Source organism: Diuraphis noxia, unplaced genomic scaffold (assembly GCF_037042655.1).
Source record: "Diuraphis noxia isolate RWA-SAM2 unplaced genomic scaffold, SU_Dnox_SAM2 contig0003, whole genome shotgun sequence".
Lineage (NCBI taxonomy): Eukaryota > Metazoa > Arthropoda > Insecta > Hemiptera > Aphididae > Diuraphis > Diuraphis noxia.
Window position 1 is genome coordinate 58,509,447 of NW_028301713.1, and position 20,777 is coordinate 58,530,223.

Genomic DNA, 20,777 nt, shown 5'->3' on the forward strand with positions numbered 1-20,777 from the left:
TCAGGTACCTATATGTATATCTATGATAATATTAGGTATTATGAATTATGATAACTACCTACATGCAATGTTTTTGGAAAAATTGATTAACCATGCCTTATTATGCAAAATGCGTCCTAATTGAAAAATAAAATATTTGTTTCAAAATAGAATATATGACAATATTTAAATATAACATATCCTAGACTGATAAACCGTGTCCATTCAGAATCGTTTTTCGTATATAATGATATTACATCATTGAATTCAAATTTAATACCATCCGTTACAGTGACCCACTTACAACCTACTGTACTTCTGAGCGTCATCCACTTACCCATTTTTTTTTTTTTGTTCATTAAGTGACCCTAGTACTACACGTATAATACATTTTATGTTTATTTTTTAGAATTGAAAATAAAAAAATTAAACTTAGTAAAAAAATGTTTGGATAAATTCAAAATTCAAAATGGCCTATTTGTGAATCTGATTATAAAAACAATTTTGATGGTAAAAAGATTTATCTAAGTCAAGTAATTTGTATCTTAGATTATTTTGATTAAATTAGTTTGGAACGTAGTAATAACTATTAAAAATTATGATTTTTGAGAATTTACTGACATGTGTATATTTTTTAAATTATTTACTAATCATATAATATCAACAATTTTTGTCATACGTTTAATTAACTTAATTTTTTTTTTTGATTTGATATGATATTTGTATCGTTCAAATTTATACTTAATAGTTAATATAGATATAGCCATATAGGGGCCAGGGGGTCTCGAAGTGATTGACCATATTGTATACCTATTTTGGTGGTCGCGACACTAAAAAGGTTTAGAAACGATGCCTTACATCAATTACATTATGATAACATCAATTTAAAAAATCAATATTATTTTTTTATTCAAATTAACACTTTAAAGATTTAAAAATAGCTATTTATTTATTTTTTATTTTTTTTTAAATCAAATTTAAAAAAAATATCGAAATTTAATAGTAATCGAGTTAGAGCTGATTATGTTTTTGTTAAAAAATATTATTATTCTCATGAAATGTTAATTTTAAATTTAAAGGTAATAATTTTTTTGAATTTTTGTCAATTGTCATTAAAATAGTAGTTTGGACGTTTGGTAGATATTTAGCGTAATACGAGACATAAATTTCTGGGATAAACTGTAATGTAAAGTATTTAACAAATAACAGTATTAACAAATTTATAAGCTAGATTGAAAGGTTAGAAAACTGTGATTTTTTTGTTTTAGGCATATTAAAACACAATAAATAATCATTATTTAAACCATTAAACAATCATAAAAACTTTACTACCTATTAATTATAAATCTATAATAACTAAACATGGATATAATAGATCGGTAATCGGAATAAAAATCCCCAGACTACATTACTCACAACCACATAATAATGATTTTAATATTGAACAACAAATAGATGTATTATATAATATTAAATAATTTTTAATAAATTCTTAGTATATATTTATATAAATGTTACAAATGATCGAGTTTATATGACATAAAATATAGATTTTGAAGTGTTAAAAAAATAGTAAGTATATAAAAATATTTTGATAATCATAATCACAATTATGAATTAGTTATTGAATTGAAGTTGAATATGTATATTTATAATGAACATTTGAAGTTTTTATATTTTATACCATAGGCATGTCCACGGGTCATGCCTGTCATGCACAGGTATGGCCTGCGAAATTTGATCAAACTTATATTGATATTGTCGGTGCATAATATAAACTTTTTTTTCTCAATTTCTCGTGTTTATTTAAATTTTTTGATTTTAATCATGTGATTGATTTCGGGGTCGTTCATCTAACTTTAACAGACATTTTTATTTTATTTAATAATTAATTTTTTGTTTAGATGGGGGGGAGTAGCCCACTTCCCTAGATAGTGGGGTATTGTTGTGCCACTTGTGAATGACCTGCGAATGAGATTACACCTACCTATGTCTTTACATTATCACCTAAATATTATAAAAAACGTATTATATTTCAGGGTGACAGGGTACTATATTTATATATATATATTGATTTTTTGAATGATAAGTATAATATTATAGTCATTATACGATATACAATAATACAATATTTATATTAATTATTTTCATAAGAGTAATAATGTAATCTGGTATTTTTTTTCTGCGGTCGTTCGTCGAGGGATTTTTATTCCGAAATTCAATAAATCGTCCATGAATATTGAATGTCCATAACGGTCAGCATTTGGGCCTATTTATTAGGGTCATTTGTTCTAGAAAGTTCTATAAATACTATATTAATATTGATTTATGGTCAATGCCACGATTAAAGATAATATGGTTGCCCAACGAACTATGATAAGAAACAATTTAATGGAGCTCATAAATTCTTTTATTATCAACGATACCCTAGAAACTTTCACTAGCGCTCATAGAATATGAATTAAGTACTAGGCATCTGAATTCAATAATGTTCTGTGATAACAGTGATAATATGCACAATGCACAATATTTTCCCGGGAAAATATGAAAAAGTAAACGTGATTAAAAATACGAACTTTTCAACGATTTTTACAATTTATTGTGATTTCGTGATTCGTAATTTTAGTGTTAATTGTACTTCTAGTAAAGAAATATCTACTTTTGGTGTTTTACTTTGACATTTGAATGTAACGTGCATCAAACTGATATGCTAACTGATATATGTAGTACGTTTGTCATAATGAGAATGAGACAGTATACATATATTAAAAATCAGATGAATAAAAAACAAAATAAAACTAAAAAAAAATTATCAAAACTCGTAGGTAGTTAGCTAAAATTATAATTTACATTACATACAGAAAGTGACGTACCTAAGTACTTTATTAATTAATCGTTAAAAATATATTGTTTTTAATTTGTGTCAAAACATAATATAAATAAAATATAAATGTGTTACAGACTTACAGTATCTATCATTCTGTGTTTTTAATACTTTTTATAACATACATAAATTACTAAATTAGTAATATGAAGATAATATGATGAAAGGTAGTATAATATTATCAATTAAAATTATTCAAATTTGTGATTCAATATTTTAACGTTTGGAGCGCCAGTTCTCGGTTCTACTTGTTGTGATAACAAGGAAACTCGAAGAGTCACTTTATTATGCTTCGTTGTGCAACCATATTATCTTTAATCGTGGTCAATGCTAATAATATGGTAGTATCACAGATTATAATCTGTGGTAATATGCAAAAGCTAGTACATGAATATCAGAATATCTAAAAATAGCAGTACTATCGCTGCTATTTGTTTATCTCTTCTAGAATATTCTATATATACTATCGCGGTCGGTCGGTCATGGTAATACCCAAAATACATATTACACCATGCAATTATACTTAAATAATAATAATTATGTAAATTTATTAAACAATTTGAAGAAAACATAATCTACAGCATTTTTGGAGACATGAGAAATATTTAAAACAAAAATTCATCAAAATTCTATTGATATATTTTGACTATTTTGAGTTAAATCAGAACAAACATCAAACAAATAATTTTTTTTAGGGGGGGGGGATTAGAGAGAATATAACTTTTAGTTGTTTTGAATTTTGTGTGTTTTTATTATACTGAAAAATCATACATTAAACATTGAACAATTTTCAGAGGGGTTACAACCTTTGTATCTATTCTGTGTTACAACCACTACCCTCTCTGGATACACCACTGTGGATAAAACTATTATCATTTTATTGTAGGTACCAGCAAAAATGATAGTGTAGACTGTATAGAGTTTAGTGTATAGAGTAAAATCTAAAAATCATAAATCAGAACAGAAAATATTTTGAAAATAGATTTAGGTAATAAATTTGTTGGAAGTTGAAACTTGGAAGTGTTACCACAGAATAACTAATTATGTCTCGTTTTTAAGATACAATGGTTAGCTAAGTCATCTGTGGGGGGACAGAATCCCCATGACCTTTTTTGCAATGCTTAATATATAATAACAATTAAATAATATATTCCCCCCATGACAAAATTATTTGACCACCAGTGTGCCTTCTTCGTATTATTTAAGACTTAAATCCTATCCAACCGAATAAGAACTCACGCGTTTTTAGAGTTTGCGTTGAATCGGTTCTTTCAGACGTAGGTACTAAAATATACCAGCTGACAGGTGTTTCTCGTGCAAGGAGCAACAATCTTGAGTCACTCTGTATTATCCACTAATCGGTTAGGTTAAATGTTTATTGAACAATTGACGCTGGCGATAAATCTCAATACTGTTAAGTGTTATATCGAAGCACAAACAACGTCTACACCCTACACCCTATATATGAATTATGTGTAGTGGAATACTCAAACATTTAGTCAAACATATAAGTGAATAAAGTTCCAAGACTCTAAAAAAATACTACAAACTACATCTATTAGGAGAAGTTATACAACTTGAACTTCAATAAATTATTAACTTTTTAGAGAAAATTAAATTATACAATTTAATTTAATCGTAAACCTTATTGTAAACAATGTAAACTATATGTAATTTGAATGCGGGATAGTCGAATTGCACTTATTATCTACAAACAAATGGTCGAATTGCACTTGGGTTTAAAAAAGGTAATGCTCGAACTGCACTCGGGTAAAAAACTGGCTGGTAGTGGTCGAACTGCACTTGGGCTCAAAAAGTATTACAATAAAATTATCATGCATTTAAAGCGGTTAGGGCTAACACTCATTTTTCTTCCCACTTACAGGCTTAGGACTGACAATGATTTTAATCATTGGTGGTTAAATATGATTGTTTTAAACTTCAAATTATGTTAATTATATATACTTACATTATAATTATTATATTATATTATACTATACGTATTATTATTATTATCAAACATTTTTTTTTTAATCGTCAAATTTAATTATTGTCATTACTTATTATAAATATTTTTTTTTGTCATTTCGATCATTTTTTGTAGAAATGACTAACTGCATTCAATAATTCTAGCCTGGTAATACGCTTTTGAGTATATAAGTCAATATACTTTTTAATATTATTTTTTTTCTGGTATCGTGTTGTTGATGGTCTTGTGTCAGTATTCTGCATTAAAATGTAGGTGTCGATTTGTAATTGTGTTAAAACATCAATGAAAACAAATATATTTGGATGTGGTGATGAAAATGATTTATTGAACTTCGAGTGGAAAGCCGCATATTTGAGCTTAAAATATAATAAAATATAATAATTATAGGAAAATGAGTGTTAACTAAATGTTTAACCCCTTCAAATGCATGATAATTTTATTGAAATACTTTTGAGACCAAGTGCGGTTCGACCACTACCTGTTTTTTACCCGAGTGCAGTTCGACCATTACCTTTTTTTTTACCCGAGTGCAGTTCAGCCATTACCTTTTTTAAAATAAGTGCAATTCGACCATACCCTTTGAATGTACAGTGCACAGTGCACACTAATCAACTAGAATTAAGTAAAGCTAGTTCACACTAGGTTAGTAGTTTAGTTAGTTAGTTTAGCTACTAACGCGTATGAACAGACTAACTTAGTCAAGTAGTTTAGTACATTTATTTAGTTATTTAGTAATTTAGTGAATCCATTTATGTTTATATTTTTTGTCGAGTAACACCCCCCATTTTTCTGAATAATAACTAAATAGTCGGTCTGAACGCATTATTTTAGTTTAGTGTATTAACTATTAGTTGTCCTTGTCAATGTCAAGATGTCGTTTCGTTGGAATGAAGACACGACGCTTAAATTTGTATCCAAATACATAAAGCTTGAGCCTTTATGGAATATAAAATGCCTGGAGTATAGAGATAAATAGGCCAAGGAATACCCTTACCTAAGCTCTGACCTCCCGAAATTGTTGATTTACCAGGTCGAAACTAATGTGTTAATGTCCTTAAAACGCATACTGTAGCAAGAAAATATTAGAATGCTTGTAATTTTGTTTTTGCAGGAATTGCATTTCTCAAGCTCTTAGCTCCCCCCTAAATAGGGCTCTGATCATCACTAAACAACATGGGTAAATATTCAATTATTATTATAGATATATTATACATTTAAATATAATAAAAATGTAGTGTTATATACACATACGCTAATGGGTAAAACCTAATGCACCGCAAAATTCAACAATTTTATTTTTTATTAGATACCTACTGAAAGAGAACATTTTTAGCTTAATAATAGCACAGATTATATAATATATATTTTATATAATCTGTGATAATAGCATAATGCTAAATAGTGCAATTCAAAACCTATATTTTTACCGTCTTTATTAGGTTTAAAATAAATTAAAATCTATAAATCCATTTTTAATTTCAGCTATAACAGTTAGGTAGAACTATAAGTAACACAAAAAATATTGGTAACTGTCACTATAAATATTATTCGCTCAATAAATAAAGATAGGTATTAAAAAACTTCAAATGCTTATAAATAATTAAAAATTAGTTAAAATACTTGAAAATGACATATAATAATGTAACTTAGTAACAGTGGATTTGTTTTAAGTTTTCAAGATTAATACACTTTTAACTACATTAATAAAAAAAATAAAATTGTCTGATGGTTTACGTGTTTGTATAAATTTAAAATATTAAAATTTTATTTTTAAATGTTTTTGGAACAATTGGAACGTAATATATAATAACTTGTTTAATTTATGTAATTGCATTTAAAAACATTGTCGCAATAACTCATGTTTGGTGTTGTGTCTATTAGTTTGGTACAAGTTTAAGGTGATTTTTATGACTTCAATGCTTCATTTAGGTTTTTGTGGTTTCTTACTAATCTCTTTTTTCTGCTGTTGTCTACTAAAGAAACACTCAAACACGTCACAAAGAAGTACCCAATTAATGTAAATGAATAAGGAAATAGGGAAAATAATTGTATTATATATTTTATACATAATATAGAGTAAGGTTTAAAATATGTATGAATGCTTTGTTTGAAATGTTTTTAGATGATCACACACAAGCCTTATAATTTGTACCTTTTAAAATGATGAAGTGGATATAAAGAAATAAAAATTTGATTTAAATTCCAAGATTTATTTGATTACAATAATTATATATGAGAATATAATATGTATATATATATATAAAAAAAAAAAAATAGTAAGCAATATAAAATATAAACACAACATATTAAACCAATAATTAATTCTTAAAACATTTTGATAGCATGGCAATTAGATCTTCCCATTTCTCGATATAACAATTGTAAATAATTCACTAAAACAACTTTGAAAATAAATAAAAACAATAAATATACATATCTAAAACAATACTATAATAATTAAAACATTTTGTGCTATTTCAAACAATAAGTAGCAATGTGCAGATTTATTAATGATCGAGTATTCTAAGATTTCCAGACACTATCTTGTTCTCAAGCGTTGCATTTGAAGGGATGTCAATTCTATCCCCATGATTTGCGATTATAATAACAGTTCCCTTTAAACAGTACATTATGTTATATATAATATTTATCTTACACACAATTCACAATTGCAGAACTCAATTCTTACTTTTAAAGAAACATTTCGACCAAATGTTACATCGCCAGAGACTGTTAAATGATCCAATTCTAGTATATCAGGAATAGTTGCAAAACGAGACAAAAAGTCTTTTACTTTAGCAAAATCTTTATCGCCAAGTTTAACTAACGGAGTTGTAGGAAACATTCTCAATGGACTCATTGACAACGATCCATTTCTCATGTGGTACAAATTGCTCATCACCAATAAAAGATCAGAGGTTTTTTTAACTGGTAAGAAACGACTTCTAGGTACATTTATACCTATATTTTTTTGGAATGTAAAGATAAGAGTATGTTAAGAAATTTTAAATAATAACAAAACTATTTTTTTAATTTTACATACCAAGACCACCATTGAAAGATTTCATAGCTGCACCAACTGCTGTTTCAAGTTGAATTATATTTAAATTATTATCTAATGTTTTGTTATTCACTATGATTTCCAAATTCATGGATCCTTCATCTAAAACTTTCTCAATAGCATTAAGTTTGATCCATAGGTTGTTGGTGTTGAAAAATTTAAATTTTTTTACTGATTTAAATTCTTCAAGATGTTCTTTAGGGACTTGCGCTATTTCCAATAGTCTTAATTTATTCTCATACTGAATTAATGTACCACCTTTAACATCAGCTTTAGTTTTATTGGTAACTTCCATTACAAATTCAAGAGGATTAGATCCACGGTCCAATAACATATTGAGGATATTTAGGTCAACAGTTGCACCTAAGTTATCAATGTTGGAGATGAAACAATAATCGCGACCCTAAGAAATTAATACTTTTTAATAATTAAATTCTTAAAATAAAAATAAAAGTATATTTAAATTTTAGAGAATATATGTTGTTATAAAATTTAATGTTGTAAAATTGTTTAATCTGGCTAATGAACTCTATACACAAAACATAAGGAATGAACATTTTACATAACAAATATATAGATGTTAAATAGTCTCCTCTTGTTAGCATGTAAATTATTAAAGCAAAACCACAAAGCATCTGTTTCTAGCAAAATTAAACTAACACAACTAAGCACAACAATTACTCAAGCAATAATGTTAATCTGGTGGTCTATATAAACTATTTTAAATACCCATTAAAAGAACATTTATTTAATGTTTACTTCTTGATTATATAATTATAAGAAAGCTAACATGATTGAAAAAGTGTTGTGTAAGGGACTAATATTTAACTTCCTTGATTTTAACAGTTTTTCTACACAGCCAGTAATGTGATGTAACAGTTTTGCCATCAGAGCTTGAATATATTAGACAGAGATCAGTAAAACTTTGTTATGCAAATGATATACACTTTAAATAAATATTAAAATACTTACACTTTTAATAAATTTTTCCAATAATCCAGAATTTTTAAAACTGTCATAGAAATCTCCGTGACCTGGAGGATACCATCTAAAATACAAAAAATAAATAATTTATTGTTAATACAAAATAAGATATTGATATTATTTATCAAACTAACGCTTCAATGTTGCCTTCAATATCACAGTTTTTTGCAATTGGTAAAAGTGATTCTTTAGATACTCGAGGAAAACAGCTTTGGTTAAATGTATATATCTCTACTTGAAGTCCTTTATATTTTCGAATGATTTGTTCAGTATCTTTATCCGTATTAAAAGAGTTCATTAAAACCAACGGTACATTAACATTGTATTTTTTATTTAAGTGCTGTCAAAAAAAAAAAAAAAAATAAATAAATAAAAATAGTATTATAATAAAAGTAATAATTTTATAATATTTACTAACCTCAATTTGTTGAACCGTTAAATCAAGGAAGGTAAGATCATTTCTGACTTGTATAACAGATTTTGGACCACGGCATCCCATGGATGTACCAAGACCTCCATTAAGCTTAACTACCACCAATTTTTCAAGCTTTGAATGAATATCATCAGGACTTGGTTTTGATAAAGTATCATAATCTCGTATCTACATTACAATGAGTACAATGTACTTATAAAATTTAAAAAGGATGTCTAAAGATAAAATTAAACCAAAATTCAGATCCATAAGTATTTATTTGAAAAATTATAATATCTAATAAAAATGTACTGTTGTATAATGCATAAAATAAAATTAAATGGATTAAAATTTACATTATCATGAATTATCAAAAACTTCTGTTAATGTTTAGTCATATATTTGTTTATTATTATTTTATTAAACTTATTATAGTTTAGGTTGTGTAATTTAATCAAAAAGTTTATCAACCAAGTAAATTAGCTTGCAAATATTTCACTTCGTACATTTTTATAATTTTTTGAGGGTACAAACTATTGATACTGAATAAATAAAAAATATGATCTTATGTATTACAGTATAGACGATAGAGACTAGAGTTTAATTTACTCCTATAAATCATTGCTAACAGATGTAAAGACGAATTTTCAATTAATTTATTCATATGTATTTCTAAATGATTTAAGAATTGTTAAATGATTAATTTATAGTCAAATATCAATGGTTTCAAAATATTTTTTTGTATTTTTAATGAACAAATTATTTATTTTTTAGTAAAATAATAAAAAAAATAGAATATTGGTCATGAAGTATGTCAATTAAAAAAAAATATTAGATAAACAAATACAAATTATCTGCAGGTCAAATATTAGGTCATCAAAACAAGTAAAAATATTTATATTTCATTAATGTTATATACTTACAGCATCAGTAGGCAATTTTTCAATCTTGTCCCAATCAACTGATGGTCCAGATTCTTCTAGGAAACGTTGAAATAAACGTGAAAACGCTGAAAATTGTGATTTTGCCAAATCTTTTTTATCATCTGTTGTAGTTGTAAGCAAAGCGGCCATTTCTTTTTCTAGTTGTACCAATGAATCACGTTGGGTAACTTCTTTGAACTCTTTCAAGTCTGTACTTGAAGGTACACGAGAGTGTCCTTTTGGCTGTAAATAAAAATTTAAAATGTAGAAATACAATTAAATCTAATACAATTAAAAACTTAAATATGTTGTTAACATTAAATTATTATAGCATGAATTGTGATGCATTATCATATACTTATACAAATATTAGCCACGCATTCAGCTAATAGGTAATAACAATAAATAATATAATGTCTTAAATAAAAAAGATATGTTTTATTTTCAAATATTTTATTTTAAAGCAAGAAAATAAATAAATTACCAATAATAAAATAGGTTATATTTTTTTTTAACGTGTGCACAAGCCATAATATTTTAATAATTAGTAATTACCAACTTATATTTTTTTAATGTAATAATATAATATAATATAATAAATAGGAAAATAAATATTAACTAATCTAGACAATTTCTAATACTCATTACTGTTTACAACAGACGATAAAAATGTATTCTTAATAGATCAAAATATTTTTTTCGAAACCCAGGGAAATCATAATTCAAATATAATTTTAATAATGTGAATATTACGAGTTGAGAATAAAATACAATTTTTCGTTTTATTTTTTGACAGCATTTCAAATTTTCAATTATTTAACTGCGTATGCAAATATCATAAATAGGTATTTCTGTATTTACATTTTACATGTTTTATTTGAATTATCCGTAATTACTATTATTAGGTATAAAACTACAATATTTAAAATAATGTTTGATCATAAGATTGTCCATATAGATAGTGGATACACAAGTTTGTAATGCAGTAGATATTAAAAATTTAACTAATAATGAAAAGGAATTTTTTAGAATGCCATCAATAAATAATATTTAATATAATAGAAACGGTATACTTCATATTTTAAACACTGTCAAAATCCATATAATTTTCTTAACTTGAAAATTAATTAGGTACAAATCTACAATTGTTATACGAAAATTTCATCATGTTTTTCGAAAATTTGTATTTTAATTTCATCATGTATGTAAGAAAAAATAACGTACAAAATAAAATTATAAAACATGCAAAGAATGTAATAAGAATTACCTTAACGACATTCGTGGAAATATTTATTCCCGAATATCCGACATTTGTTTCCTCGACCATTTTTTCTAACAAAATTTTACAATATTTATTTTACTATACTCGAATACAACGTCAAACGAACATCCGTTACTATATGAACACAACATAAACTGGCCTTCCCTCACTCATAAAACCAGTTTTTATACAGCTAACTCATGTAGTATTTCTACAGCCTTTATCTAATCTGCAAAACGCAATTGTACCGTGTCGATCGAAAGCTCTCAATAATAATATATTCGTACTACATCGTTAAACGTTTTTTTCTTTCCTTCTATGATTTTTAAATTGTAATACTATTAGCTATCTAGTCTTATTGCTATTAATGTTTCAATTACCAATGTTATCTAATATTTATCTATCCATAGTTTCACTACTAGTCAACCACGACGTCAACACGTCATGAATTAAATAAATGACGTCTTTGAATAAATAATATTTTGTAACATGAAAATTAATTTAGATTATTATGATTAAAAAAAACCGTATACATTCTGGATACAGTCAGATAAGTACAATAATAAAAATAATAAATTGTTTTATCTTTACACATAATATGTGGTTAGTTCCAATTGTGCCATTATAGCTTATTAGGTACCTAGCTCACTTTGGTAACTCAATACTATTGCTTTTTGTACAATTTATTATAAGAATTCTTACCTCTTCGTTATAAAAATGTAATTGGTTAAAACGCCGAGAACCCAAAACAAATGGTTTTTGAAAATCGGCCATTATTTAGTACAATTATAATTTTTAATAGAAAAAAAAAACATTTAAACACAAAATTGATGAATGACAATTAAAATAATATAATATATTATTATACTTACATAAAAATATAATAAACATAAAATTAATTTTGTTGAGCCATTGCGTTGCTATGATGCGTAATAAGTTAATAACCCATATTATAATATTTTAATAAAAATTTATTTTTTTATTATTGAATAGAAACAGATATATGTACGGTATTTATAAAAATTAATGCAGAATGCGAACACGGTAAATTTACAAAAAGAATATATTATTATATAAAATAAATATGCACAGACGTGCGTGGACCTGAATTTCAGGAGGTAAACTGGTAACTACAGTATTTTTGGGTCCTCTCCTAATTAGACAAATTACATTATTATGCATGAATGTATATAAGTGTAAATTTATTTTATTTCATACAATTTACAATATTAAAATGTACATAAAAAACATAAAAAATTATTAATTTCGTTTACTTCTAAATAGACGTATTTTGCAGCCATATTTTTAAACTGTTGAGAACTACAGTAAAATTTTCCGACCCAAGCCTTTCAGTCAATTATATTATTATAATTAATCGCCGGTGCTCCACGGGACATATCAAATTTAGTCCTCCACAATGACCTAAAATTGCAAACAGTTTATTGCTAAAAGCCACTTTAAAAGTTTCCATTCTAAATGTAAACTAATCAATAATCATATAACCCCTTAATTAAAAACATGTCTACTCTCATACTGTCACAAATTCCCAGTCAGCTAAAAAGAAACTGGTCTAGAGACCTCCTAAAATAGGATAAAAAAAAATAGTAAAAATAGGAAGTTTTCCGAGGTTTTGTTTGAACTATCTCCCCATCCCTAACTTAATCTTGTAAGCAGATGGAATATATTTAATTAAATAATGAAAAAAGTATGTGTATATTTTTTAACGATTCCAAACTGTTTTTGAACCCTGGTACTTTTATTGTACACATTAATCTGTTCTATCATAATTTAAAAACGATTGTTCTTACGTACAAATGTAACATTTTTGACCTAATACCTACATTACATTTACGTCCTAATCAAAATTCGAAATTATGATACATTAAGTTACAATTTGCGTATCTACGGCCAAGCTAGATATTTTGTTATTATAGTTTTAAAAACAATCTTAATATCATTCGACATGTTTAATCAGTGACTTTAAAAATATTCAAATACTTTCGTAAAAAAAAACCGGACAAACTTTTTACCGTTGTTTAGACGTTCTGACGACGAGTATAACACTCGGTCTACACGAAAACGAAACTAATATTTTAAGCTAGTATTTCCGGTGACAATTCTGACTTGGCAAGAGTTAGAGCCGATTATATAATTACCTATGCTAGGAATTCCAAGCAAGATCGATGTTGAGGGTCGAAAATACTTACTACTACTTGGTCAAAAAATAAAATACCATGCTAATATCTAGCCCCTAGCTTAAAATACTGTAGCAACCTTTTTACTAGCTCTTTCACTATTTTACTAGACAATACCTAATCAAGCTAGTTCTGTTTACCCGAAGCTAAAGATTCAAGCTAAGCACTGTCTTGCTATAATAATCATAGGATGAAATACAAGACTCGTGTATATCAGGCATTAATCATAGGAAATATTAAATAACTGGAAAGTATAGCAAATTAATGTTGTGTTTAATTACAGATAAACTAAACGCATAACACATTTCAACTCTAAAAAAATGTATTGCGTAGTGGAGTTCAAATTTGCATCGTGTAACACATTTAGTGTTTGGTAAACACATTTACTATTAAATACGTAAGTATATTGTATGTACATACAGTAGAAAGGTACGGAATATAATCGGTTCATATTGTTCATAAAAATTAATACGTGATTATTGAATTATTTTTTATTATTAATGAATTATATCCGATTATATTATATTAAAAAAAGTAACACATATTACTTAAAAAAAAAACATCCAAATAGCAGATATAGTAAATACTTAATAAAAACTTTACACTTAGTCGTCTTATAAATTATAATTTGTATTAATTATATTATTAAAAAAAAATTAAACTGATTGAAAACCAACATAATATTATTTGTGATCAATGTTTTAATGACAGTCGTCAATAAAAATGTAATTTTCAGAATAATATTATTTTTTATTATGTTTACAAAACAAAAAAACAAAAACAAAATTAATTTAAGAAATTAGTGCAATAGGCATTAAAATTTATTTAAGTATCTTGATTTAAAAAATTTAATTTTGATTTATATAATTTATAAAATATAAGTAATTATACAATTTTATTCATCAAATCTGAATAAAAAATAATAATACATTCAATATATTTGAATGAACTTCACAACAAATTTTAAATATTGGAATAGCTCAAAAACCTTGAGAAAATAGCGGAAATCTGGAACTTAAAATACAGCAATAGCCCCCACCCCCTTCATAAAAATGATGTGATTCAAGTATCAAAATACTTACCTATTATTATGAGTAGGTAGTAGTAATTTCATTAAATTGACATTCAAGGTTAAGACAAGTGACTAGTTTTTATTTTTTAATAATGACTAACATTAATCATTTTTTGAGGAACTGAACAGAAAAATTATGTGTTACTTTTAAAAAGAAACACACTACACAGTGTTTACATAAATATATATATACACATTACACAGCAGCCATGATGCCAGTAAAAAATTCTATAGATACCTTTTTCCACAAATCATTTTTTTTTTTTAAATGCTTAAGGTAACAAAAATATATGGATAACAGATTTTTAAAAGGCTTTAACGATATCGCTGTTTTTACAGTTAACACATGTATATGGGGCGAGAATTCATCAACTAAAAACTCGAGTAATTACCCATCAGTAAGTTAGTGACGCCAGTCAATCGTTAACCTCAGATCACTTTGACTGTTTAAACACAGATGGTTTTGGGCTTAATACAGGTTTTTAATTTTTGTCATTGCACACGCATATCATTTAATATTTTCATTACGATTTTACTACTGTTATTATAATTAAAGACTCACTCATCCTAATACAAATTAATTTAAAGATTGTCTAAGAATGCATTTGTATTCAAAAAAGAAAAAATGTATTAAAATATTTCTGAAATAAATAAAGTTCTAATAATGTGATGACTTGAGATACTTGAAGTTACCTTCCAGTTAACTTTTGAAGACTTTTCAGGTTTTAAAATTTTTAAGATAAAATAATTATATATAAGATATTATAAAACTCGTTTTAGGTTTTTACTTTTTACGAAGTTAGGCTTTTATATACTTAACAATATTCTTATGCCATTACCCGTTTGTATTACATATTAATTTTAGTCTTCATAAATATTTTAGTAAAAAGAAGTTTTTACTGCTAAACTGACAGTAAATACTTATTTACTCTACATTATTTTGTTGGTAGTTGTAACTGGTTATTTGCATTAGTTAATTAAAATGCTCAAATATGCGACTCTACCTGACAGCTTATCACCTAATTATATTATTTTGTCATGTCACAAGGAATGTATTTGAGAAATAAACTGTAAACTACTTAATAGTTAGTTTGAAATTTTAATAAATATTATTTTATCATTGTTAATTTATGAACACAGATAATTAAATTAAATTAAGAGAAAAATATTCACAGCACATTTTAGGGATGCATTGTTGAGGATGAAGAACTTAATACATATTAGTTATTATTGTACTCTTAATAAACTAGGCATAATACTTTTAAACTTGAAATAATAATCAAAAACAAAAAAGTATTTACACACATTCTACATTAGGTATTAATCATTGAATATTGATTAAGCTTATTGAAGTGAGTCACATGACATACACATGTAATAATAAAAATATATAATCAACTATTACTCTCATTTAAAAGATTAGACAATATAAATTGTCTTCCAGATATATTATAATGGTACTTTTTCATTAATTTTTAAATATTATGACAATGATGATATTTCATGCATGTTGATCACTTGCATACAGAGGGTGGCAAAATCATGACAAAGAAAACTAAAGATCCACTGATCACCCAACATCATTCAACATTATACATGTTATGTATATTTTTGTACACTACTGATTTATTTATTATTTATCTAAATCAAATTATTCTCCAATTTATCACATAAAAATCAACTTTGATTTGTTTTTAATTTAAATTTTATAATTTTATTTTATTCATGTAATTTGGATTGATAGGTAATAAATAACATTGATAACTGTTTTAAATAAAATGGTAAATATTTAAACAAAATATTCAAATTTAATGACAATCGACAAAAGTACTATATTCGTTTGAAAATATTGTCTTATAAATATATAAAATATCAACTTTTTAATATGTTAAATATGTAAAAAATACTTTGAAATCTGTAACAAACCAAAATAAACAACTAACAACTTGAAACAATTTAAGACAATGCTTTATCTTTATAATAATGTGTTCTACATAAAACAACATTTTAAAGAAAAAAATTATCCCATGAATGCTGCTAATACAAGTGGTTTTTTATTGTTTAATAGAATAAACATTCCTAAATATGTCATCCTCTAATATCTAAATAGGCACTTTTATGCAAAATTAAATGTTGCATATAAATTTGGTATTTTACAAAACGTTGAGAAACCTCCAACAAACGGCACTTTATAGTCTCAGTAAAGTAAAATATGTAAAAACATAAAAATCCTGTTTCTAGTGATAAGAGACATAGTAAATTGTGGTTGAACTTAGTACCTAGTCGAAATAGTTTTAAATTGATATAATAGTATATTCATAACAGAGCTAATATTCTGATTAATAAATTAGTGACCAGTGTAATTTATTACTAACCCAAATCAGTTATATTTTTAATACACTATATATAGCTTATATTGACACCAAAAGCATTTTGCATCATTTTGCTAATTCTTTGTGGGCATCGAAACGGTCAGAATTCATAAAATAACTGGTTATCGATAAACATTTAGATCATATTATAAAACCATTCATATATTACATTTAAAATGGAATTGTATACCAGCTTTGTATTCCACATCCCTGACAAACTAACTTCAAAACATTGGAAGTGCTATGAAAATATATTTTGCTTATAACAAACAAGTATAATAATAGATAAATTTATATATTGCATATTATTAGTTAATAGTTTATTTAGTTTATGGACATATAAACATATTTTAGAGAAGAAAAATATTGATAATTATATGATAATTAGCCACAATTTAATGGCAGAAAAAAAATTATCAACATTAGACTTTGTTCTTTAAACCAGATCTTTATACAATAAAATCCTACCATCCATAGTCAACAAAAATAAGATTAAAAAGTATAATTAAATTATTTAATGAGTCCAATTTTTTTTTTACGTAAGATAAATAGTTTTATTTGTTTTGAGTTCTTAAATAAGTAAATAGCACTTATCTAATTATTTGTAAAATTTACATAATATAAGTAAAACTGTTAGTCGGTACTTCAGTCATACAATAAAAACATAAGCAAGTATAACTACTCATTAAATTTTTAAAGATGTTCTGTTAGGATTAAGTTGATATTTTGTATCTAATATTTTTAATGCCAGTTTAATATTCAAACAATTTATCAAATAATATAGCAATGTACCTGATGTTCATCTGCGTTCACAGATAATAAGTTAGTAGACACTATAGAACTCTGTGATATTGACATTGTTTAATTATATATTCTAAGCGTAAATACAATAAATATACTAAATATTAAATGAATATGAATGTAAGGTTGAAATGAAAAACAAATTTTAGAAAAAAATGTATGTTTTAAATCGCTGGACAATGATGATGGACAGTGGACACTGGAAAGTACTCACAATCGCCAACGACATACAAGAAAAAAGAAATTGAAGAAATACTGTAGTAGTGTAGTGTCAAAGACCACGGCAAATGCAAAGTGCAATCAGAGATTACAGCTGAAATCAGTTTTCGGTTGTTATCGCCTATCGGTTATTACTATTTATCTCATATTATTATCTCTATTATCTTAACAATTAACAATGGGTAAAATTATATAATTAATATAAAATAATATATTAAATTGCTAAAAATATATTATTTTTTGAACATAATATATTATCATCGACATTTCGGAAATGGTTAGACTACTTATTAAGTATTAAATTTAAATTTAATATTTTTGGTTTTAATATTTTGATACCTTCTATATTTATGGATTTATCATTTATGGAATAAAGTTCATAAATACTCACAACCAATTAAAACTCAAAAATCAATTATACACTTTTAGTGACTTTTATACTGGTACAGATTATATAAAATCATATTTGTTGTATACTTTAGAACTGTAGAAACTGGTAGTAGTGAGAACGAGTAAAAAATTGCTAACAAAAATAAAGATATCAATAGTTGTTGCTAGTTTGTACGAAATAGTAAATACAAATTACAAGTCAACATAAGTCATAAAAAGAATACAAGGTCACTTCTAAATCCAACATTGTTATTTTTATAATGTTATCTAGGTTAGGTAATCCATGTCACCTTTATTAAACGAATGTCTATTGCCTACGGGAGTATAATTACAAACAGATATTATCATTTATTAATTTCTCGTTTGTATTGTTTTTAAAATAATTATGCACATTAGTTAAACCTTAAACAAACGAAATAGATTTTTAACAATTATAGATGTAATAAAATAGTCAAACATGTTGGAACTTTATTTTAATTCTAATATTTTATTGAATACGATCGTGAATGATAATTGAGAATGAATTTATAATTTATAATAAATTGGAGTGAAAAAAATAAACATGTGTGACCTAATATCACAGTACGTGCTCAATGTTCATTGTTCATAATATTATAATACTGTAGCCTTTCAATAGGCTAACTGAAAACAGTGAAAACGTATATTATTGTTGACTGTTGAACATAAACGTATATTTAGGTCGATACAAGTTACTTTAAACTTATTAACAAATTTAAAACTACAGAATATAGATAAAGCTGATAAAGGTCTCATATTCATGGTATTACAACAATTTAATTAGGTGAATTATTATAGAATACTAAAATAGACATAATTATGCATGTATTGTGTTGGTTTGCAAAAACGCCTAGTTTTTAAATGGGTAATTTATTTTAAAATATTATTATAATTTATAGGTACCTATAAAGTTCTGATTTGTTGTTACAAAACCAACCTGCAATAGTGGTACTAGTACTAATAAGCATAACAATAGTAACTGAAATTGAAACAAGGGATGTGCATTTTTTTATATTTATTTTCATAAGTATAGGTACTGTTATCATATTAAATATATCTAACATTTGAATATTGTCAAATTTAAAAATGGTTTTAAATTTGAAAATGTATTATATTTGTATAATAAAAACCCCTTAATAACGGATTGCCATTACTTTACTATACTGTGGAATGCCGGAAAAAAAGTCCCCGTTAATAAAATTATACGAAAAACATGATTGTACGTAATTATTAATTTTATTTGTAAAATAAACGCACTATATTTGACAACAATGTATTACATGGTACCTATAGGTATGATGAGTAAATTTAAAAAAAAGCGGGTAAGTGGATGTCGCTCTACTGTACATTAGGTGGTGGGGTGGACCTCAGACTAGGGTAGGTTAGATTTGAATGTAATGATAGGTATAATTGTATACGAAAAACGATTCTGAACGGAAACGGTTTATCTGTCTAGGATATATTATAGATTATTAAAAATTTTCAAATTTTAGATTTAAAAATAAAAACTTTTATGAATTTCTATCTAAGATAATTTGAACATTGCCGTGATATTTACGTATTAAGTCAATATTTGAACTTCATATGCTAATAAAAAAAAAATGGTGTATTCTTATAATTTTTTAATCGCTATAAGAATAACTTATGAGGAACTTTGTATTCAATTTTCAAGTATTTTGATAACGCCAAAAAACTTTTATCGACACTTCAAAAAAATTTTTTCAGAATAATTGAAAATTTCAGTCGTCTATAAATATCTCAAAAAAAGTCAAAATATTTTGAAAATTAAATCATGTAAAGAAAATGCCAATCTAAATAACTGGTGAAATTTTCAAGTATCTACGACTTATACTTTTTGAATAATAACAAATATTTAAAATCGTTTGAGGATAAATCGTTATTTCCTAAAAATTTAAAATTCAAACGCACTTAAAATTTTTCCTATAATGATGCTTCGAGTTTTCTCTATAGCTACTTATGGAAAACTTAGTGTTGTATTCTTAATCCTTAGTTATAAACACAAACAATTTTATGATTTTTCAACTTCAAAATTACTTGCAAATTTTCGCGTTTTCGACAGATTTCGTAAAAATTTGAACTATAAACGCTTATAAAATAAAATGGTGATTAATGACTTTAAATTTATTTTAGCTACATTAAGATCAACTCATAGGGAACCTTGTATTCACTTTTCCACTTTTTTTGGTAATCCAAAA

At 25.6% G+C, this 20,777-nt stretch overlaps 1 protein-coding gene across 2 annotated transcripts; it reads right to left on the reverse strand.

Annotated features, from left to right (window-relative positions):
- Positions 1 to 7,283: 7,283 nt before the first annotated feature.
- On the reverse strand, positions 7,284 to 18,159 carry UGP (UDP-glucose pyrophosphorylase). Of its 2 annotated transcripts, none has more exons than XM_015516169.2 (8): positions 17,926 to 18,159; positions 10,234 to 10,476; positions 9,317 to 9,499; positions 9,033 to 9,238; positions 8,887 to 8,962; positions 7,897 to 8,317; positions 7,543 to 7,814; positions 7,284 to 7,468 (listed from the first exon to the last, which is right to left on the reverse strand). In XM_015516169.2, the coding sequence occupies exons 1-8, from the start codon at positions 17,989 to 17,991 to the stop codon at positions 7,361 to 7,363; spliced, it is 1,575 nt and encodes a 524-aa protein (XP_015371655.1). In that variant the 5' UTR covers positions 17,992 to 18,159; the 3' UTR covers positions 7,284 to 7,360. The 2 variants fall into 2 exon arrangements, with proteins under 2 accessions (XP_015371655.1, XP_015371727.1); XM_015516241.2 differs by lacking the exon at positions 17,926 to 18,159 and adding an exon at positions 11,501 to 11,695.
- Between the last annotated feature and the right edge of the window lie 2,618 nt (positions 18,160 to 20,777).